Source organism: Haemorhous mexicanus, chromosome 1 (assembly GCF_027477595.1).
Source record: "Haemorhous mexicanus isolate bHaeMex1 chromosome 1, bHaeMex1.pri, whole genome shotgun sequence".
Lineage (NCBI taxonomy): Eukaryota > Metazoa > Chordata > Aves > Passeriformes > Fringillidae > Haemorhous > Haemorhous mexicanus.
The window spans coordinates 2,660,271-2,683,379 of NC_082341.1; the positions used below are offsets into that span (position 1 = coordinate 2,660,271).

Genomic DNA, 23,109 nt, shown 5'->3' on the forward strand with positions numbered 1-23,109 from the left:
GACTTAATTCTCATCTAAATACATTGTTGCTGTTATACACCTATTATCAGGTGTATAATCCAATTAATTAAAACATTTCCATCTTAACTTCAGAATTTTTACTCATATGCTTAATGAGTATGGATTAATCTCATTTAATGAGACTTCTAAAAGTTATTTGAAAATTGCAGAATAGTAATTTAAAAATTCAGTGAAAATCTCTAACCTGAGTGTGGTAAATTGTTTGAGCACTCAGTTCATCTGCCATCGCTGTATTATTATAATTCCACCATTTAAAACAAGGTTTGAGTTATTAGAAAAAAATATTAATTAAGGATAGGTAAATGGGTTTATTGTAATTGTGTCCAGGGATAAATATTTGAAAATAATTTTGCTCTTTACTGACTCAGGCAGTGTAAACTCAAATTTCCAAATAGATTTTGTTTAAACTCACCCAGTTCTGCAACAACTCCTTTGAATCTCTGGGAAAAGATTCCAGATTTTTACAGGCATAAACAAGACAAGGCTCTGCAAAAAACCCATGAGCTCTAGGTCAGAAATTAACATCAATATTTGCACAAAATTCTTTTTCATTATGGTCAAATTTGTGGTTTTACCTGAGGCAGGGAAGAGCCCTTGGAAGTGAAGTGGAAGGAAAATTAGATTAAAGTATGCCATTTAATATTGAAAATGTATTTTTAATTTTCAGTCAATGCAGGTTTGGGGGCACCATTGAAAACATCAGCACTAATCACTAGTTATTAAGCAAATAATACAGACATTCCAAATTCCCTGGGCAAGAACTGTTTGTGATTTTATAGAGATTTTTAAGAAGCAGTTCACCTAAATTGCACTGACTGAAAATTACCAGAGCTTATTTATTATAGGCTGGCTGGAAAACTGAAAACCAATTGCTGGAGATTAAATACTGGGGTTTTTTGGATATTTTGCTAGTTTATTAAATAAAAAGTGGGCTTGCTGATGGGTTTTTTTCTAGATCTGAAATAGGTTCAGCAGTTCAGAGTGTGCTCAAAGTAGTGTTGGTCAAAGAGTATCTTAATTTTATTCCAGTGGAGAGGATGGGAAACCTGCTGAAAATCTCAGTTAGTTCTTCAAACAGGAACTTTCTACTTTTTAAAAAAGGCAGTTTTAAGGAACATTTGCAACACCATGAAATCTTAACTTTTGATCTTGATATTCATCAACAGTTTCCAGTTGGTTATGGGAGAAGGGTCAGGAAAAATTGCAAATTAGAGCAGAAAAAAAAGAGATGGAGCAGACACTGGGCTCTCCTGGTTTCCTAGGATTTGGGGTTTGTTTTTTTTTAATGCTGGTTTTCTCTACTGATGATAATGGTATTAGTTTTTATATTTATCAGTTGGATTTTGCATCCAGTCCATAAAAGTTTGGCCACAATCCAGTGTTTGGGGAACTCTTTTTTTTCTAGGAAGTGAAATCCCAGCTTAAAGAATTTCAGCTCTCCAGGATTTTCCAGGTTGAGGCATTTTCAGGTTTCTGACACCATCACTACCTTGTTATAGGATAAAGAAAATTTAAATAAGGACCTTGTCTCCTAGCTTTGACCTACCAAACAAAAATGGTAGAATAAACAGTTTTTGCCAAATAATTCTCCACAAAATATTTCATTTCAAAGCCAAATGATCAGAGAGCATTCTGGATTCTCATTCCTGGTCAGCAACACTAAAGATGATGCTGGAAACAACCACAGAAAGCATGGATGGGATGGTACAGTTGGTTATTTTTCACTCCAGTTTATGTTGATGAACTGAGCAAAGATAATTTAATCATTTCAGCTTTTGCCTTTCTTTAACCCCATGCTGTTCATACTGTTCTCTTTGTAGTCACTGAGCAAGAGACTAAAGTGCCCAAGAAAACCATCATCATGTAAGTGCTGATTTTTTTTTTTTTTTTTGGGTAACATTTGTGGGTTTTTTGCCTTGCTGCCTCTGCATGATCCAATAACAAGCTTGTGTCCATTGGCCATGCAAGTGTGTTCATTCCCAGATCCCACAGAATTCTGTGCCATGTCAAGTGACCACCTCAAAAAAAGTCCTTTTGGTCTTTTCCAAAAATAGCAGCACTGGTGTTAGACACAGCCTGGGACAGTTATTTTTTGATATTACACAGGAAAAATATTCCTCCTGATGCTGGTAGAGTTTCACAAGAGCTGGGGAAGGTAGAGCCTGACTTTCAGTGTTGAATGAAAAAATAAAAACAAGCTGAAAATGGTTTACCTGAAAATATCTACCAATTTAACAAATATCTCAGAACTTACAGTGATTTCTTCTGGCTTTATTTTAAAGTTTTCAGGAAAGGCTTGTATGATGAAGCAGAAGGAAGATGAATATTTTTATCCCCTTCTATCTCTGTATTTCTAATATAAATAATTGTCCTGATGATTTGGTCTTTTTAGATACTTTGAACCTAGCTTATACTGGATGCCTATAAAATACAAAGAATAATTACTGCAAAAAGCAGTATTTTCTCAGTCATACACAGCCTAAAAGCCAAGCAGCCATTAAAATCTTAATTTATCTTCTCAAGCACCATAGAAAAATACATAATCAAATTGTTTCATGTGCTGGAAAGGGGAACTCTGACCTGGGTCAGGATTTCAGAGCAGCTCCCAGACACTCCAACCATGTCCTGAGGGCAGGAAGGAGTTGTGCAATGGATATTTTAGGGAAATGCCTTCCCTCAATTGCTGCACTATTCTAAAATCAGCCCTTGACTTGGACAAGAGGCTTAAGTGGATGTATTTTATTGTTGTTAGACATAAAATTGCAACTGAAGGATGGTTTAGAGTTGCTTCCTTTTTGTCCTTTTTATTGAAGTCTGTGAGGATTATTCATTCAGACCCATACACTTGGGTCTGAAGGAATAATAATAAAATAAATAATAAACCACTTTTGGAGGCAGTGGTTTATAAGTTGTCTTCCCTCCCAGAAGTTGCAGATAAGCTCAGTTAAATTTCCAGCCATTAGATCTTTTTGACCCTGCAAAAACCAGAAAATAGTGTTTTTACCTGTATTACCTCAGGATTCAGACTGGGACAACTGAACAGAGAGTTATTTATTTTTAATATTTCACATTTGGAAATATTGTGAGAAAGTTGTGAGCAGGAGGGAATCTCAGAGCCAGTCCACATCTAAAACGTGGTAAATCTCATTTTACCACATTTCTGTGCCTGTATCTGGAGCAGCAGCATTAACACTGGTGGATCAAATAATATTCATTAATACAAAATACCATCAGTTAAGTTGATTTCTAAATTTCTGAGATCTCAGTTCCAAAGGCTGTTGTTCAGGACAGCTCCAGGAGGGATTCCTAAATCAAGGGCTGCAGCCTCAAAGGAGTTTGGTAAATTTAGGAGTGGAATCTCAGGCAGAAATTCCCCTCCTTTTGTAGTCATGAACCTTAAATAAGAGTGGACCTCGGCTGAAATTGGAATAGTAATGGGGGAAAGTTTGGGAATAATTCTGAAAGGGCAGATTCCAACTCTTAATCTGTAGGCAGCTGATGAACAGAAACAGCTTTAAAATTACTGTCAGAAAATAATAGATAATTGAGAGATGGGATTGAACAATGTCTATATATGCAAATCCCAGATCCCAAAAAACCCATTTTAACTTTGCAACTTAGATCATGGTCTGCTGCAAGCACCCAAGGATTCATTCTCATCTAAAATGATTTAATTTTGTGCAATTCAGAAAGGCACCATGGCCAGTAGGAAGGCTCTGCACAGACCTTAAAGGTCTATGGAAAAACTGCAGAAAACTTAGAGAAAAGAGTAAAGCAGTGGAAATGAGCAGAAAAGAGGGTGCTCTGCAAGGAAATAAATCTCCCAGTAGCTGATCCAGTCCTGGACTCCACCATGTCCTCAAAAGGAGAGACTGATGGTTGAAACAAATCTGATCTCCAGAGCAGAAGGAAGAAGTACAAGTTTTCAAAAATAAGACCAGAAGATGAGAAAGGCTGCAACAAAGCCAAGAGGATTAGTCTTCCATGGTGGCTATAAACAGGTTCTCCATTCTCAAGGGCAAAAGAGCAGAGATGCCTGAGGAGCAGAGGGGATGGCCTTCAGCTCCATGTGGCTGTGACTGGAGAGTGGTGAGGAGGAAGAGAGGAATTAAAAAACTGCTGTCTCTATTCTTAATCTCAGTTCAGGCCACTGTTTGACCATTCAGTTAATTCTTTGTTTTTCACCCCATTCCTTGGAGGTAGGGACAGAATCTCAACACAGAAACAAAATGAGTTTTGCTGTGATTTCCACTGGAGCACATGTGGAGCATTGGCTTCCTTGTGCTGGCCAGGAAAACACTGGCAGAAATGTATTTACCTAAAATACAGGTAAGAAACACCACAGGAAAAACGTGCAGGAAAAACTGCATGCTAAGTATGAGTTTAGGCCTTGGATTAGAAGGGACTTTTAAATATAATCTAGTCCAACCTCTTGCTGTGAGCAGGGACAATTTCACCTTGATCAGGCTACTCAGAGCCCATCCAGCCTGACCTTGAATGTTTCCAGGGATGAGGCATCTACCCCCAGCCCAACTTCAGTCAAAAAATCTAAAGTAAAGCCAGCAGAAATATACTGAGAAATCATAATTATGTATCCCAGTTTGGCTTGGTATTCCTGTGTCTATTGGAGGCAGTAGGATCAGGCTGTGTCTGCACTAATGGTATTGTGAAGAGTAAAAAAAATTCATTTTGGCATGGATGACTTTTGCAGGAGATGTTCTAACTTTCTTTTCCTGATCATCCACATTTGAAGGTTTAATCCCTTTCAAAGTAACTGTTCTGCATGTGGAAATGCAGATCTCTGGTCTCAAAAGAGGCTGTAATTTAAAAAAAAGAGAGATATGTTGCATTAATTAAATATTATTAAGAAGACACCGACCCTACAATGCAATAAAGGGCATTTAGCCATTGAGGTGGATGGAATTAGGATTTCAGCCAAGGATACTCAGGAAAAGGTTCAAATCTTTAAGTGTTTAAAATTTTGGGGAGGTCCAAAGTAGCAGAGTAGGTGATCAACACAAGCACATGAAATACAGCAGCACCCAGCAGAGCATCTCTCAGCTGGACGTGCTCGTTGTGCGCTCACACCTGAGGAGTTCATGGAGCTGGGGTTTTCCCTGGGGAAAAGGGCACTGGATCAGGGGTTTTCCCTGGATCAGGGAGAGGAGACGGGCATGTGGATGTGTGCTCTGCGTGTGTGTCCCTCCCAAAATGACTGCTTCTCCAAAAGCTGCAATGCTCACCCCAAACTAACCCCGCGCGGCGCCTCGGCTGACCGCGGCATGTGCTGGTAGAGTGGGGCTCCCCAAAAAGTTTCATCTTCCCGCCAACTCCACCCCTTTCTGCCACCAGAGAGGAGACCATAACCACGGTGGTGAAGAGCCCAAGACAAAGGGGAAGGGTTTCTCCTGCACGTTCCCCTTCAGGTCATTCTCCTTCCCGCTCCCCGCGGGCGGAGCCGGCTCCAGAGCCGGTTTATGTCTCCAAGATCAGGCAGCCTGTCCACAGACACGACCAGGAGGCAGCACCAAAGTCTGCTGCTGTTCCCAGGCTGTATGTCACAGAACACGAGGACATGCAAGGGGCAGCGGCGAGAGACGTCGTTGTGGAGAGCATAGTGGAAGAGAAAAAGCCCAAGTGGGTCGAAGTGGAAGAAATAATTGAATTCAAGGTGAAAAAGTCACCAAAGCCCACAAGGAAAAGAGGTTCTTCCCCAGTAAAACAAGAAAAAGATGAGTCAGGGGTGTTAACGTTCACTTTTCCCAGCTCAAGGCCGAAGCGCTCCCCAGAAGATGATCCAAACACAAACAACTCCAACAATAAATTGGTGGAACAGTCAAAGTCTCTGCCCAATGAGGGGCTCTCTGAAGGTGACATCCAGCCTCTGGTGTATACGACCGAGCAGGAAGGACCTCAAGTCAGCAGCGAAGAGAGAAACTCCCCGTGTGGCTCCGAACAATTAGGAAGTGATTCATTTATGGATTATGGGACTGAAGGAAAGAGCTGCCCTCAGGAGCCACGTGCTGACTGCGGGTCAGGCACCGCCTCCCCTCTGCTCGCCTGCGGGGGCGAGCCTTTGGTCTTCAGTTTTGGGACAGCTGCTGGAGACCAACACCAAGTTCTGTTCACCCCAGTGAGTCCAGAGGATAAGGAAGGGCTCGATGAAGTGGATGTGTCTTGGCCTGTTGGAGAGGAGGTGCCTGAAGTAATACAGGACATCCTTCCCGAAGAGGACAATGTCATCGTGGACGAGCCAGAGGAGCCACACACCGACGACATCAGCACCCGGGACCGCAAGATTTTAACCCACAACGGCAAACTCTTAACTCTGGAGGACCTGGAGGATTACGTCCCTCAGGAAGGTGAGACCTACAGGTGTGAGGATCAGAAACCCACGGCGGAGAAGCCCTGCGAGATCTCCGTGCTGCAGACGGAGATCAACGAGCCCACCATCGGCAAGCCAGTGCTGCTGAGCCTGGTCAGGCCCGTGGTGCCCGAGCCCAGGCAGAGGTTCTTCAGCCAGTATGAGGAGCACGTCCCCGGGGCCGTGTTCCTGTCAGCATCTAGGGTGGCTGGCGTGCAGCCCTCGGGCCCCTCCAACATCTCCTTCCGCATGAGCGACGCCCGCGCGGCGCCTCCCGGCCCCTCCTTCACGGTGAAGCCCTCGTTCTGCACCGAGGTCCAGCGATCCGCAGACAACGGGCAGTCCAGCTTCAAAACTGAAGTTTCCACCAGAACCCTCAGCTACGGGACTGTTGGCGAGCCTGTCACCTTGCACATCAGCACAGAAGACCTCTCCCAGAGCTGAGCGGACACAAGCGTGATTTTTAACACCAAAAAAAGCAGCTTTATGTTAAAAAAAAAACTAAATATATCAGAATTGTTGTAGGAGAGGGGAATGGGAGGCAAAGATTACAAGGGAATGTATTTAAATATGATGTGTCAAGCTTTTCCAGTCTTAAAGGGAACAGTCTGTCAGAACAGTTTGTAACTTTAAAAGCTTTGATCTAGGTGAACATGTATCATTCCATAGTGGAGCAGTGATGGGAGGTTTAGGAAAAGCCTGATTCTTCTACCTATGACAGAAATATAGATGAAGAAGTGTGGGGGTTTTTTGTCCATGAACTTAATAATTTTTTCATGTGCCAGTTTTTGGTGTGGCAAGGAGGTGAAAGTATCTAAGCTTTTCAGCATCCTTCAGTAGCCCAGGACAGGGGGTGTCTCCTGTCACCGTGTGGGCCCAAAGGTCATGAAGCTTCACTGTGCTTTGACTCTGCTCTACACTTGTGACACCAATTAGCTCTACCAAAATTTCTTCATAAACCTTTCAAGATGCACAGTCTGGTTGCATTTTTTTAGCCTTCTGCCATATCATGAGATATACAGTAGATATTACATATACCAGGGATTCAAAGGGCTGCTCAGGCATTTTTTTGGTTGAAATCCCAGTTTGACTCTAGTCGGTGGGGAGAGTCCCACTGTTGTGAGGAAGCAAGAGTTTTGTTGTTCTCTTCTGCTTTAAGTGAAAAAGACTGTCTTTTATAAATGACTGATATTTTCAAGTCCACTTCCTAGTTGTCTGATAATGTAGGTTTCATTATTCTGCATTCTAGTGTGGTGGATTTATAAACCATATCTTTTGAAATATAATTCAGTTAACATGCACTGAAAGATTAATGTGCTGCACAAAATAATTTCTGTATCTGCAATCAAACATTAACAAGTACAAAGAACCACAAATGTGGTCTTCAGAGGACCACAGATGTAGTCTTTGCCAATAAATATGACTGGATGAGGATTTGTTCTCCTGAATGTGCCAGTGGTGAAACATTCCTGCTAACAGATTAATCCATGATGTCCCCTATATGTGATAAGAGGAATTTACCACTGAGCTATGGCAAAGCAGCAGGAGCACAAAGACTGATTAAATTTTAAAAAAAGAGAGAAAAAAGAGCTTTACCATAACTATTCAGTTGAAACATAGATCTGTTCCAAATATATTGGGCTGCCAGTTGCAATTGCATCATTTTACTGTAACCAGGAAAGTCGAGATGCCTCCGAGAGGGATTGACTGTGGGGTTCCTCTGGAGCTTTCCAGCAGGAATGCTGCATGAGGGGGAGGCTGGGGTGCACTGAGCACAGCCCATCCCTGTTGGCTTCACCAAAAATAAATGGATGTAGCCCAGACCTCCAACAAGCTGCTCTGAAAAGAGAGGAGCTCCCAGGCCCAAATCTTGGTGCCAGTTGGAGTCAGATGGAGCTCACTGATCTCAGCAGGACCCTGCACTGGCCCTCCCTGGTGACAGAGACGTGGGGTGAAAAGTCCCCACACCCTGTCCCAGCTGAGCTCTGTAGAAGTGTTCATTTGGGGTTTAGGGAAACCAGAAACGCTCAGGCACAGCTGAATTTCTAAGCAGCATGAGGAGAGAGGGTGGAGGGAGTTTCTGCCTTGGGAAGGAATGGATGATGTTGGCTCAGGGTTTCCCAGCCAGCTGATATTGAGGAGCTTGTTTTGGAGGCAATATTCCTGCCAACAGGGAATTAATTCACAAAAGGTGCTTGTAGAAAAGTTTTTTTTTTCATTCTGCAGCTGCACCTTGTGCTGACTAAAATGAACATATTGATTTCACAGCCTTTCACTTTCAACATCCACTCAGGATGTCGTGTGCACTACCTTCATGATATAGGATGCTTTTCCAGTGGTGAAGGAAATCAAGCTTCCTTTATGGTACTATCCCATTTTTTATAACATCTCCTTGGTTTATACTGTTTGTTTTATAATGAAGCAATACGATGGATATATATATTAGTGCTTTTTTCATATATTGCACTGTACATTGGAGAGTAACACACACACAACAGGGAAATGCTTTCAAAGCTGGAAATATTTCTTTTATTTTGAGCCTGATTCTGATCACAGTTATTCCAGTATCAATCTTGAATAATTCCACAGAAGGAAGTGGATTTTATTCAGATTCATGAAGATACTGCTGAGAAAAGATTTTGCCCTGTGATTGTCTTCCAAAAATGTAATATTCAAACAAAAGATGATGAGGATGTGAAAAGGAATGTGGAGGTTTCCTCCTGGTGTGGTCGACACTCAGGTTTTTCTAAAGAATCTCTAAGGCTGCACTTCAGATGGTCATAAAAGAAATAATTATACTTTGATTCATTAGCACAAAGCAATTAACATCTGTTTACATTTTCTTTTGATATTTAAGCAAAAGAGAATCAATTGAAGGGAATTTTTAAAATCCTATGCAGGGCTTTGTTCAAAAAGTGAAAGGTTTATGAAAACTTAACGTATAATTTCAAAATATTTTCCTAGAGGTTAAAAATTATGCTTGTAAGTGATTAAACTGTGTAGATAACTAATGAGCTGTGTGGGGATTTATTTCCTGTAGATGAAAAGATGCAGCTGTATGAAAGATTTTAATACAGTGAATGTTTTACTGGAATTCCTGGAGGTAAATGGGTATTAATAAAGTGGAAACTTCAGTTTGCTTGAGATACAAAAAAGAAAAAAAAAACTACAAAAAAAAGTCAAGTGCAAGATATGCTGTTAGATGCTGGGTTTAAATCAATAAATGTCTTGCATCAGCTGTCACTGGACTTGTTGGGCTTCTGTGTTCTTTGTTACAGCACTTGATATTCCATCAGCTCATCCTCTTCTCCTGCTGACTTCAGCAGGAACTGGGTTGCAGTCCAAGAATATTAATGCAGTTGGGCTCTGGCTCCTTTTTTATGGACAGTTTCAGGAACATTGAAGTGAAAAAATCCAGTTTTAGGGATATTTCCAGCTCAGGAATCTTGAATGATTCACATCCTCTTGGGTCCTTCTCTGAGACCGAACTGGAGCTTCAAAAGATGTGTCAGTCTTGAGTTCCTGGGGATGGGCTGAAGTTGTAGGGTGGAAAAGCTCAAGGCTGAGATTTTAGAGGTGGGAAAGAGGTTGTCCATCACAGGGCATCATCCTTGTGGTGTTTGTTAGGTCTGTGTATCTTGGGGGATATTAAAGTTCCTCAGCCTGAATCACTGTGCAAAAGAAGGAGGTGGTGTAGTGTCCCTTGGGCAGGGAGGGAATGTTGTTAGAGCGTGGAAGAGATCAGTGATTGTATATAACCTCTAGATCTATATCTATACACCTGGGGATATATTTCCTAACTGAATGTTTCATGCCTTTCCAATCATTTCACTCATTGGCAGCTGCCCAGTTCACAGGACAGCACCAGCTGGCAGAAATCACAGCAGGAACACCAGAGAATCCAGGTCTTTCTCTAGGAAAATATTTAATGTCTTCCAGCCAGCCCAGTGCTGATGAACACTGATGGGCAGTCTGGGACATCATGTGAGACAATCTTGCTTTTTTCCCATGGTCAGATTCAGGAAATAAATATTTTGTCACCATCATGATCATTGAAAAGAAAAATCAAGTGAGAGGTCTTCATCCACACATAGCCTTTAACTTCATTTTCTCAGGTCTATAATGGGAATTGACTTTCTTGAGGCAAGGAAAAGAACAGAATCAAAACCCCTACAGGGCATGCTCATTAATGTCAATGACATTAAACAAGTCAGAGCTGTTTATTCCAAATGGTTTGTTTTTTTTTCTCAAACCATGTGATGATTTGAGTTTTCTCTCTCGATTGGTGAGCATCTGCATCATGAACGTGATCATTGTCTTAACCTGACCTGCATTTTCTCTGTCCTCATGATTACATGGGGGCTTCCCTAGGTACATCCATCCCTTTGTTGTGCCTTTTCAGGATTTGTGGGAGGTTTATCAGGCAGGAGATTGGGTGAGATGAGCTCCTACAGTCTGTGATCCCATCCCAAGCCATCAGAAATATTCAGGCATTGTGAAGCAGGACAAACACATCACCCTAGAGCAAGGAGTGGATTTTCTGCCAGACTTTGATGAGAAAGAACAGCCCTCCCTTCATTCCCCTGCCCTTCTCCAGAGTCACTCATGAGGCTGATTCCTGTTCACTCCTTTTCCTTGCCTGTGAGATAACATCTTCCTTCATGTAGGGTCTGTATCAGTGCTATGGGTTCATTTCATGGTCTCACCCAGTGGCTGGTTCTTCCCCAGAGGGTGCTGGGCACTGCCCAGGCTCCCCAGGGAATGGGCACAGTCCCAAAGCTGCCAGAGCTCCAGGAGTGTTTGGATAACACTCCCAGGAACAGGCTGGGATTGTTGGGGTGGCTGTGCAGGGCTGGGAGCTGGACTGGATGATCCTTGTGGATCCCTTCCCGTTGAGGATATTCTGTGACTCTAGGATTAAAAAAGGTATTTCTGACAGACCAGCCAATGTCAGGTTGAGCTGGGAGATGGATCCTTTGTTCCACTGTCTGGGAACCAGCCAGGTGTTCACACAGGTGGCACAGTGTCCCCAGCCTGCTGAGACACAACTTTCCAAAGCATTTTCTGCCAGCCCTCTTATTTTAACCCTCAGCTACACTCCCTCTTGCTGGAATGAGCATTTCTCCATCAACTCCCTTCTCTAGGAGAAGGTGGCAGATATTTCCATGGGTCAGATGGTGCTGCTGCTTTCCTTTTTGCCCTGAAGAGAGAAAAGCTGTTGTTCTTGTCTGTAGGAATGAGTTCCCCCCAGTCAGAGACGGAGACTTCTGTGCAGGCGTCGCTGCAGCGCGCTGACAAGGAGATCAAGACAGCCCTGAGAAAGCTGCTGGACTCGGCGTCACTGCTGGTGACTCTTCCCCCAGGCATGAGAGCAGATGGTGGCCTTGGCCTTGTCCCTCCTGGCTCTGCTCCCTCAGAGCCCCCAGGGGCAGCAGCCGGGCCCTCTGTGGTGGTTCATGAAGCCAGCACCCAAACCCAGACTGCTGGAGGCCATGGTAGGTTTGCTGTGAAGCTGGGAGATGTCCCCCGGGAGTTGGGAGACAGAAAAATACTGAGCATGCCAGTAATGATGTTTTTAAGCTCGTTTTTCTGTGTCGTTGTGTTTTGAGCAGATGAAGATTAACAGAGAGGGCATTCAGACCATGGAGGGTGGGTTGGGGTTAGGCCAGATCTAAGTTTGGGGCAGATCTTTCTGGAAGCAGGAGGTGTTTGAAAACCATGGCTGAAATAGAGTTTGGTTCATCACCTGCCCAAAATTAAGGCATGGGGGATCTTTTCCACCTTTGGGCTTTTCCCCTGGTTTTGCTTCAAGTACTTTTGGGGGAGAAGGTGGGGTGAGATCCCTCCTTGACATTCAGAGAATAATTTGGGTTTTGATTTGGTGGAGTGGGTAAGGAAGGTTTCTTTATTTTATTGTTCGCTATAAACAATCTGGAAATGTCTTTAATGTCCTAAACCACCTGTCAGAGACTTCCAGATGGCTGGGTGCCTCAAGTTCACCAGCATTTCACTGACCCTGGAGCCTGGACAGACTCCTTGCAGCTTCTGAGTGACTAAAACCAGCTGTGTATGTGGCTGTGTCTTGCCAGCAGAACAATTATTTTGTCTTTCTGTTGTTTTAAAAAATCATGGATGAGTGACAACCCTTCCACTCTTCCTCTGCTTCTGCCATAAGCACTTGTCTAAGCTGTCTCTGTGTCAATTCAGAATAATTGTTCTCCACCACTGTTAACTCAAAGGACAACGCCAAGTAACCTTCAGCCCTCAAACTCCAGATAATTCCTTAAAAAAATAAATATTCTTACTTAGCAAGAATAAAAGCTGTTCATGGAATCAGACCCAAAATAACAGCATAAAAATATGTCAGGGCTTTCAAACCTTTTTTCCTTTCTAGTCACAAATCATCTTTGGAAATAATCCTCTGGTGAAGTGGGATGACTCAAAAATCCTAAGTAAAATGTCACCTAACATTATTTCCTCAGTCACAGCTAAAGAGAAAATACAACAAGGAATGAGATGGTTTGGCAGGTCTTTCATCTGTGCTAAACTAAACCTGGTATGGGAATTATTTTAATCAGATGGAGACTTGACACCCCTCTCTATGTTCACATGCCTCAAATAAAAAGGAGGTAAATATTTCAATAGTGCTGGTGATAGGACAGCACAATCCCACAACCTGGGATCTCTGATCCAGTAAATCCTTGAATAACCATGTTTTCCACCCCAATGGAGCTGTTTTATGTGATTTCTAGAAAAAGCTGTTCTTTTCCAAAACCAGCCAGCACCAAACACCCCTAGAGTGCTCCCAAAAATATTCCTACCTGCTGGGTGGAAGACTCCTCTGGATTTAACTTTTTGTCCTTAAATGAAAAAGGAGATGATGCACTTTATGTCAGCACATAATTCCAATGGTCAATATCAAAAGACAATCAGGTACTTCTGGAATGTGAGATCAAACCAGATTTTGAATCTCTATCCGATAAAATAATTAATATTAAAAGAAGAAAAATAACTGAAACGGCCATCAAGCTGCACCATTTTTTGGTTTCATCAAGCCCCATGTGCCAGACCTTGTTCTCTTGTAACTCAGAGCTGAACAAAGACATTTTCCAGTGGAGGTGCAGCAATGCTGATGCTTAAACATCACCAGGTCCTCTGTAAGAGTCCATATTAGCTCCATATCAATCATATTGATATTGGGCTCTTTCTCCAGGCAGCTCTGACACAACCAGAGCACACAGCCTGGAGCTGCACCAAGGGAAATACAGGTTGGATAGCAGGAAAACGTTTGTCACAGAAAGAGTGATAAAGTTCTGGAATGGCTGCCTGGGGAGGGGGTGGAGTCCCCATCCCTGGGTGTGTTTAACAAAGCCTGGATGTGGCACTGGGTGCCAGGGTTCAGTTGAGCTGTTGAGGCTGGATTGGACTCGATGACCTTGAAGGTCTCTTCCAACATGGTCATTCTGGGAATTCTGTAAATATCCTCAGCCAGGACCTGCTCTGACCACAGCTCACATGGATGTGAGCTCACTCATGTCCCTGGTGCTGTCTGTGATCACAGCAGTGAGTCAAAAACTGCTCTTACACAAAGCTGAATGGAAGAATTCATGTGGACTAAGCTAAGACTGGGTTATTCCCTGGAATCCATTTCAGGTCTGGACTTGGCAGTGCTGGGTTCATGGCTGGACTTGTTTTTAAAGGTCCTTTTCAACCTGGATGCTTCTGTGATTCCATGACTTCCTCACAGCCATGAGCTGGAACTCAGACATGGTTAAATTATGTCCCACAAAGGCTGTGTGAACCCACACTATCCTTCCAGCTCACCTGGATTTCCCTGTCCCTACCAGCTGCCTTCCACCTTTGTCTGTGTGCATTTCCTTACAGAGCAGTCAGTTTAGCCCAGTCAGCCAAGTGCCACCACTCTGGTGCTGCCCAAGCCCTTTGTTTCATGTGCTTTTTGCAAAAGTGCCAAACTCTCCTGTAACCTTCAGTGGCTGCACCCAGCTGAGGTCAGGTGGGCTCAGTTCTGGCACGAGGCACCCCAGAGGTGGCTCCAGAGGTTGGCTCTGGGTTTTGGCTGTGGTCTCACGGGTGGCATGTCTAACTTGGCCAATTTCTGCTGCCAGCCAAAGCACAGAGGGAGGTTCCAGCTAAAGAACCAGGGGTGCCAAAGCCCAGCCCTGCTCCTTCCAGGGAAGAGGAGGCTGCTGGAGGGGAAAGCACTGGGGAACGCACTGTTCCCATCGACAGGTGAGTACCCACCTCCATTATCCAGGATATCCACCTGGATTTCTGACTTTGGTGCAAGAAAAGCAAGTCCTCTGTGGTGGATCCAAACAGTTTCTTGTAGGTTTGTCATTATTTTCAGAATCCTGGTGACAATGCTTTGTCAAAGAAGGGCAAAAAAAGTGTTGGAGAGAAATTAATCCCCCCCCGCCAAACCAAAGTTCTTCCTGCATTAATTTTAAGCAAATAACTCTTTGTCTGCTGGTTAAACAGATCAATGGCAGGGTGTGATCCTGCACCTCTTGTATGTGGCTATGCCATGATCTTTTCTCTTGGGTTTCTTGAAAGAACATCCCCAGATGCAGGGGCAGGAGGCTGGTACAGGAGAGAAGGAGACGTGGTCTGGGACGTGCACAGTGAAGTTTACATTGAGACCACAGAAAGAACTCGTGTGTATAAGACTGAGGAGAAGACTCCAACAAGTAAGACCAAACCCTGTTTCCCTTTCCCAGTCCCATGATTCTCACTGTCTTCTCTTTTGGTAACAACTCCCAACTGTTTTTTTTTTTTTTTAATTTAAAATTTTTAAATTAATTTTTTAAATTTTTAAAAAAAAAATTTTTTGAGTGGTAACTGTTTATTAAACAAAAAATAATAATTAAGTGTGAAGATAAGAAGCCTAAAAGTAATGTCAGCATGAATAACCCCAAATACATTGCTGTTATACCTCTTGATTTGACTTTAAACTGCTGTTGCATCCTAAATGACCTGTCCTATAAATCCCATTGAGTGACTCCACCTCTGTCAGCACACTGGGAAAGATGCTGCAGTGCTGTGCATGCAACAAATGCTCTTTTCTCACCAGGTCCTCCCTACATGCAAGTGACAATAGAGGATGTGCAGGTGAACTCTGGGGAACGTGCCAAATTCCAGGCAGTCATTGAAGGAACCCCTCAGCCCACAGTTTTGTGGTTCAAGGTGAGTGCAGACTCTTCTCTGGCTGAGAGTGAGGACTGTAGTGCACAATTCCACGGGGAATTTCTTCTGCTCTTTCCTCCCACACCTCTCCCACTGACTCTGGATCATGTCTGCAGAGTGTGTGGAACCAGCTGTTCCCACTGGAGCAGCACCTGTGCATCCCTCCCTGTGTTGTCACCGTGTCACCCTGCAGAGAGGGTGATACAGGGATGGTTTTGGGGACCAAAAAGAGCAGGAAGAGAAATTGTTTCTACCTGAGTGCCACTGAGATGTGTGCTGCAGTCTGGGGCAGGAATGGGATTGAGTGGCTTATCCCAATTGTCAGTGTGACTTCCAGGCTCTGTATCTTTCCTGCAACAAATCAGTGTGACTAAGGACAATGAATATGCCATAGTAGGGAGAGAAATTATTTATTATTCCTTACAACATTGTTGTTATATCTTGCTAGAGCTTCCCTTTCAGGCTGAAGAGCCCCAATCTGCTGTCAATTCTCATCTGGAAGCTCTTACAGAGGACACTGATGACGATGGACCAAATAGTGCCACACCATGGGCAAATCAAGCATTTATCAAATGATGCTTTGTGTCTTATCCTTCACTTCTTCCCCAATAATTTCTTGTATCTGATACCTTTTAAATCCCACCAAGCACTGAGCTGGTGCTGCTGTGGAGTTATTTACTCTAACTTAAATTTTTGTTACAGTTTAATATGGAAAACCTCAGAAACTGAGATTTTATGTGGGAAAACAGGATTGCATCACTTCCTATTTATGGTATTATACACATATATGTACATATTATTATATATTTTTTATCTCACATTTTACTGTCATAGGGACCTTTTGCAAACACTCACAATCTGCTCTTTATCACACACACTCCATCCTGCCCCTTTCTTCTTAGCAAAAAACCAGAATCACAAAACCATTAAGGTTGGAAAGACTTCCAAGATCACTGAGTCCATCATCTGACAGAATACTACCTTGTCTGGTTGACATCCAGTTGTTTCCTGAACACTTCCAGGGATGGTGATTCCACCACTCCCCTGAGCAGCATTTTCTCCATGAGGTGTGCTCACACAAACAGTCTGTGCTGTAGCTCTGTTCCCATATCTTGCTTTTGAAGTGATGCCTTGTGCAGGCTGAGCTAGAGCAGAGGCTGGGCAGAGCTAAAGAATAAAGCAGGGATTTATTCCAAGGATCTCCTCCATGGATGCACCTTGGGCAGCAGCAGAGCCCAGCCAGGGCTGCACCCAAGATGACCCAAAATGGCCCCAAAATGCACGAGCGCTCCCGGGGTCTCTCCCTGGCATCAGCTCTGCTCCATTTGCACCTTGCAGTTCATTGTCCCAGCCCAGCTTTAGCCCAGGCACTCCCACCCTGCTTGTTTTTCTCTCTCCAGCCCACGGGGTTTGTGCTCCTGGGCTGAGATTTGGCTCATTTGTCCTTGGTGCCCAGCTGGAGCAGGAATTGTTTTGTCTCCCTGCTCTGTGCACAGAGCTCACCATGCCCTGATGTGAAGCTCAGCCCCACACACTAAAGCAGCACAGAACCTGAAAATATAAAAGCTAAAACTTCAGGCATCAGAAGAGCAGAAACATCTGTTCCATCTTGGCTTTTCCAGTTCCAAAATGTCATTTCCTTCCCTCAGGGCACTTCACTGCTGACAGAGAGTGACAGAGTCCATCAGGGGAAGGAAGGAACAACATATTTCTTAATTGTGGACAATGCTGCCCTGGAAGATGGTGGTGTTTATACCTGTGTTGCCAAAAATGCAGGAGGGGAGGTTTTGTGCAAAGCAGAGCTCGTCGTACGTGAAGGTAATGCCACCCTGTCACCTGTGAGGGCAATGCCACCCTCTTTCCTGTGAGGGTAATGCCACCCTGTCACCTGGGAGGGCAATGCCACCCTCTTTCCTGTGAGGGCAGTGTCACCCTGTCACCTGGGAGGGCAATGCCACCCTCTCACCTGTGAGGGCAATGCCACCCTCTCTCCTGTGAGGGCAATGCCACCCTCTCTCCTGTGAGGGCAATGCCACCCTCTCAGCAACAGGAGTTGCCTCCACTGCCATGGCAATGTGTAATTTGTTGCAGTCATGTTCTGGTACCTGTATGGAATGTGTTCTGTGTTCCTGTGTAGCATTTATATATGGCCAGTACGGCAGGAGCCAGGATAAAACCAAATCACAAAATCCCAAAATGGTTTGAGTTGGAAAGAACCTTAAAGATGCTCTAATTCCAGCCCCCTGCCATGGGCAGGGACACCTTCTACTATCCCAGGTTCCTCCAAACCCCGTCCAACCTTTACACTTCCAGGGATGGGGCAGCCACTCCTCTGGGGAACCCCAAAATTCATTTTGACACATTCTTATCAAACAACTCCACTTAATTCTCCTTAGAAGTTTAGAAGACCCCTCTAATTTTTCCTGCCTAAATTGTCCTGTAACAACTTTTCACACTATTAGCAAGGCATTGTTGTCTGAGTATTTACCCTTTTGTTTTTCTTCATTTCCAAAGCTAAGAAAGACCAAGAAGGAAAGAAAGTGGCCACCAGGAGAAAGCTCCACTCCCATTATGAGGTTAAGCAGGAGATTGGGAGGTAAGTGAATTTTCCAACTCTACAGCATCACTGCCAGGGAATATCTCACTGCCCATCTGAGCTGCTGAGGCAGAGGTGGGTCCTGAGAAGCTGGAAATAAAGGCAGAAGTGGGATGTCACTCCAAGGTGTGCTGGGGCAGCTCCAACCAGAAAAAACATCCAAAGGCTCACAGATGAGTGCCTGGATGTGGCCTCTTGGCAACAGGAGCATCCCAAGCCTGTCACATCTGGTCTGTGCAAGGGATGCAGGAGCACCAGCACGAGCCTGCATCAGCTGCAACAGCTTTTCCCTTGATGGGAACACGTTGCTTCCCTTTGGAGACAGCCAGGAGAGGGCAACAACACCTCACACACAGCAAAATGAGTTTCTGTGCTGGAGAACTGAAGCACGGAGCAGCAGGGAGCTGTCAAAGGCCAGGCTGGGGGGAAATCTCTGCCCGGGTCTGATCGGGGATTGTCCTTTGATTCCTGCACAGGGGCTGCTTCAGCTTCGTGAAACGGGTGGTGCACAAAGGGAACAGGGTGTCCTGTGCTGCCAAATTCATCCCTCTGCGGAGCAAAACCAAGTCTAGAGCTCATCAAGAGAGGGATATTCTTGCCTCTCTGTCCCACGACAGAATCACCAGGCTCCTGGATGAGTTTGAAACACGAAAAACACTGATTTTGATTCTGGAGTTGTATCCTTTTCTGTGCAGTTGGCTGAAGAGGCTGGGGAGTACTGAGTAGAGCTCATTTATTAAATATCTAAGTAATTAATAATTTTTTTTTTCCTGAGAGAAAAGGGCACACACAATTCTTCTGTGCAGTGCAGGACAGCACAGCTCTGTGAGAGCTCCACTACAGTCATCAGCTTCTGCTGGCTGAGAAAAATCAGACTTGTATATACAAGTGTGAATGAGCCACTAAGCACCAAAATTAGTTTTTTGTAACATCTGGAAGTTACGAGCTCTGATCCAGTCCAAGTGAGCATGAGGGAAATGCACAACAAAAACCCCAAAATCAACAGGCAGATTTTAGCAGAAGTGACACCAGGTTTAGACCAGCCCAGTCTCTGCTGCAGCAGAGGCTTTCATGATGATCCCATAGCCTGAGATCACCTCGTGAACTCTGCTGTTGGCTGGATGGAGGAAGTTCCAGAGTCAAAATAAGCTTTTCCATGTGCTTCTGTTGTCCCTTAATGCCACTGTCAGATGCTCCAATGAAGAGCTCCTGGACCGTTTATTCAAGAAGAGCGTGGTCACTGAAGCTGAGGTAATTTCTCATTTGAACCAACCCAGAGTTGGTTCTTTCTGCATTTTCCTTTTGGACTATGAGAAATGTCTCTGAATCAGTGACAATCCATCACAGCAGAATCAGCCTTTACAATGTGCTCCTGGCAATTTTCATTGCTAGCTGGGTTTCTTTGGGGAATAACTACAAACAGCCAGGGGGGTTGACCACCAGGATTGCATTCAGAAAAAAAAAAAAAAAAAAAAAAAGATGATATTTGCTCTCTTGTTAATAATTTCTTTGCTATCTGTCATCTGGAGCGCCTATCTCCACTTACTTAGTACCACTTTATCCCCCTGTAACTGTATTCTATCTACTTCATTTCTGTCTTTAAAAGAAAAGATGAAATTATGGTTTCTAAGAGATTTTTTTTTACATCCTTGGTGCTAAAAGTTCAAAATGTTTCACATCTCTCATCTAGTAGCTAGGTGTCCAATATTTATTGGTAAAATAATTTTTTTTTTTAGAAATTATGAGGGAAACATCATAGAATGGTTTGGACAGGGAGGGACCTTTAAAGATCAAATCTTGGTGAAATCAGGGACTCTCCCATTTACTCTCCCTGTTTAATAATTGCTTATTTATTAATTGTTTAATAATGGGCTCAATTCTCAGGTCAAACTGTACATCAAGCAAATTTTGGAAGGAATCAAATATCTTCATGACAACAACATCCTTCATTTGGACATCAAGGTAATCAGCAATGACGTGTTGGCCAGGGATTGGGTGTTCTCTGAATTATTCTTGCAACTGAAAACACTCCCTGCTCTCAAGAAAAAATTCCCCTTTTATTTATTTTTCATTCAACAGCCACTGAACATCCTCATGGTTTATCCTGAGAGGGAAGACCTGAAGATCTGTGACTTTGGGTTTGCCCAGAGGATCACACCCGTGCAGCCCCAGTACAGCAAATACGGCTCTCCAGAGTTTGTTGCCCCAGAAATTGTTTCCCAGTCACCAGTGTCAAAAGCAACTGATATCTGGTAATCTCTCATTTTCCCAAAAAGCTTCTCCAGGCCCTCAATGGCCTGAATTTCCATTAGCTGTTAATTAGTAAATGGAGCAGTGATTATAACACAGGAAACTGAAAGTGAACGCTGACAATCCAAAAGCCATCAAGGCTCTTTTAAAGCTCCTTCTAATTTTTTTCAGCCATAATTGAACTCTGACTGCTAATTAATGCAAAGGAGCATCTTAGAGGAGATGATCTCTATTCCAGGCAGCAACTAGAAGAAATAATCCTAAAGAGCTTTCTAGAAAAGGCAAAAAAAAAAAAAAAAAGGTTAAAAAAGGAATTATTTTGAGTCTTTTCCTCTATCTGTGCTTTAAAAATTAAGGATTGCTTGAGAATAATTAAAAAAATATTGAAAGGGGGAAATGAATGGAAAAAACCAATAGCTTTTGGGATTTATTATTATTGAAAGGTGAGGAGAAGGTGATCTTGCTGTGTCAGGGTGTCTAGTGGCAGGAAGAGGGGCTTGAGAAGGATGGAAAAATAGTGACAAAAGTGACATTTGTGTTCTCTCTCTTCTCAGGGCTGTCGGAGTCATCACCTATTTAAGGTAAATAAATCTTGGAAACATTCCCTCAATAAGCCTTTGTCCATCAGAGCCCTCCAGCACTTTCAAGTGAGGGATTTGAGTGGAGCATTCAGTCCTTCCATAATAAGGACAATTTATTTGGTGGTTTCCTCATCTCCTGGTTGCTCCTCACAAACATTGCAGGTCCCAGGCACGGAGCCCCTCAAGTATTTAAAAACCCCATGTAAGCATTTGTGCTTCTGTCATTTGAACAGAAAACAGAAACCTAAAACCTGTCTCCTTTCATTTTGTGGTGTTCAATAAATAAGCCTCACGTGCAAGTCTCCATTTGCTGGGGAGAACGACAGGAAAACTCTCCTAAATATCCAGAACGGGGAAATTTCATGGACCATTCCTGATGTTGTTCACTTGAGTGAAGATGCAAAGGACTTCATGAAAGGGATCCTGCAGCAGCAGCCCAAGTGAGTGCCCTCCTGTGCCTCCCTCTGTGCAGAGCTGTTGGTGTCTCAGCAGGCACGTCCCAGCCCATCATTTGGTTTGGAAAGTAGAAAGCTGAGTGAGATGTGCTGCATTTTTCCCCAATTCTTCCTCATTATTCCCCATTACCCAACCCACAACTCAGATATTTGCCAAATTGGCCTCTCCCTGGTGTGGTGATGTCTTTGCCTCCTCCAGGCTGAGGAGTTTCTGGAATGACACAGACGAGTGGGAAGAGCACAGACTGGTATGGAGGGAATTAAATAACATTGACCACATTCATTAAGCAACTTCAAGTACAAAAATTGGCTTTAAGGCATATTTACAGGCATTTGATTTTAATTTCATTCCTACTCACTCTGCCTGCTGCCGAAGCTGTTTTCATTCTGGCCCCCTGAAGAGGCAAAGGCACTCTCAGAGCTGCTCTGGACATTCTTGAGCTCTGCAAAGAGCCAGGAGCTCTTCCTGAGCATCTGTGGGGAGTGTCAGACTGAAAAAGGAGGATGTTTTCCCCTCAGGGGAAGGAAACCTTGAGTTGGAAGCTGTTGTGTGTTTTTTGGCTTCTGTGCTCCAAATCAGCATCCCAAGGCCACAGCCCTGAGTGTACACGGGTGTCAGCATGCAGCAGCACCTTCAGGAAGATCTGTGATTGCTGTTGGAGGGGATTTCCTACTCAAATTCAATCTGTTTTCTTACCAGATCCAGGCCAAGTGCTTTGGACTGTCTCTCCCACAAATGGTTCATGGTAAGTTTGTCCTGGTCCTTTATTAGTCAATTTTCCACAATATCCAATCTAAACCTCCTTGGTGCAACCTGAGGCCATTCCCTCTTGTTCTGTCACATCAGTACAGAAAGGAAACTGGCCTTGCAAGACCAAAGTTTGTATTCCAAAGCCTTAAATCACTAAGGAAAACAGTTAAAAATTAACAACAGCAAAAAGGATTTAATGACAGGTATTGAACAGGGCTTGATTTAATCACTGAAAAGCTGATTTTGTCTGCAATTTAACTATGAAAGAACTGCAGCATTTGATCTACTGTAACTTTCCTAAATTAAACAATTGTGTAAAGAGAGAATTCTAAAAAAAAAAAAAACAAAAAAAAAACCACAAAAACGCCTCAAGAAATGAAATCAGGATTTTTTTAACCAGTGGTTTTCCTCTCATTCCACCTGGCAGCACAACATCCCTCTTGAAGCAGCTCATTTCATTAACACCAAACAGCTCAAATTCATTGTGGCTCGGAGCAAGTGGCAGGTGAGTTGCCCTAATCTGTGTTGACTCTGTTTAGTTATATCTATTTTTAATTGCTGAATAATTTAATATTATAACTGATGATTTAATATCTGAACATTTGAAAAATTTTTGGGCTAGGACAGCGAGCTCAGCAGAGATCTGAGTGTAGCTGGGAGTTGGGAAAAAGCCCAGGAGAGATGTAAATGTCAGGAATTAATTATCCAGGCTTTTACTGCCTGGAAACCCATGCAGGAGCCTGTAAGACACAAGGTTGTGTTTAAGTTGGGTGCCCTCAGCTGCCTTTGCAATCAGAGCTGAATTACAGACAGGTGCCAAGAAAATGTCTCTTTTCCTGAAGTTCTCTCAAATAATTGGATTGATTGCCTTCAGAACATGCTAGTTT

The 23,109-nt window shown here is 43.5% G+C and overlaps 1 protein-coding gene across 9 annotated transcripts in view; it reads left to right on the top strand.

Annotated features, from left to right (window-relative positions):
- OBSCN (obscurin, cytoskeletal calmodulin and titin-interacting RhoGEF) overlaps positions 1–23,109 on the top strand; it is a 186,256-nt gene that overhangs the window by 146,910 nt on the left and 16,237 nt on the right. For 7 of the 9 annotated variants that reach the window (XM_059838258.1, XM_059838268.1, XM_059838293.1 and 4 more), the window contains 14 exons: positions 11,620–11,880; positions 14,512–14,635; positions 14,960–15,093; positions 15,477–15,589; positions 17,239–17,407; positions 18,104–18,185; positions 18,662–18,862; positions 19,376–19,436; positions 20,070–20,147; positions 20,265–20,437; positions 20,990–21,016; positions 21,304–21,456; positions 22,172–22,217; positions 22,650–22,727. In XM_059838258.1, coding sequence (XP_059694241.1) covers positions 11,620–11,880; positions 14,512–14,635; positions 14,960–15,093; positions 15,477–15,589; positions 17,239–17,407; positions 18,104–18,185; positions 18,662–18,862; positions 19,376–19,436; positions 20,070–20,147; positions 20,265–20,437; positions 20,990–21,016; positions 21,304–21,456; positions 22,172–22,217; positions 22,650–22,727 — 1,700 coding nt within the window. Of the gene's footprint in view, positions 1–1,841; positions 1,885–5,373; positions 9,634–11,619; positions 11,881–14,511; positions 14,636–14,959; positions 15,094–15,476; positions 15,590–17,238; positions 17,408–18,103; positions 18,186–18,661; positions 18,863–19,375; positions 19,437–20,069; positions 20,148–20,264; positions 20,438–20,989; positions 21,017–21,303; positions 21,457–22,171; positions 22,218–22,649; positions 22,728–23,109 lie in introns of those variants that run through there. The other 2 variants (XM_059838276.1, XM_059838320.1) reach the window with 2 other exon arrangements.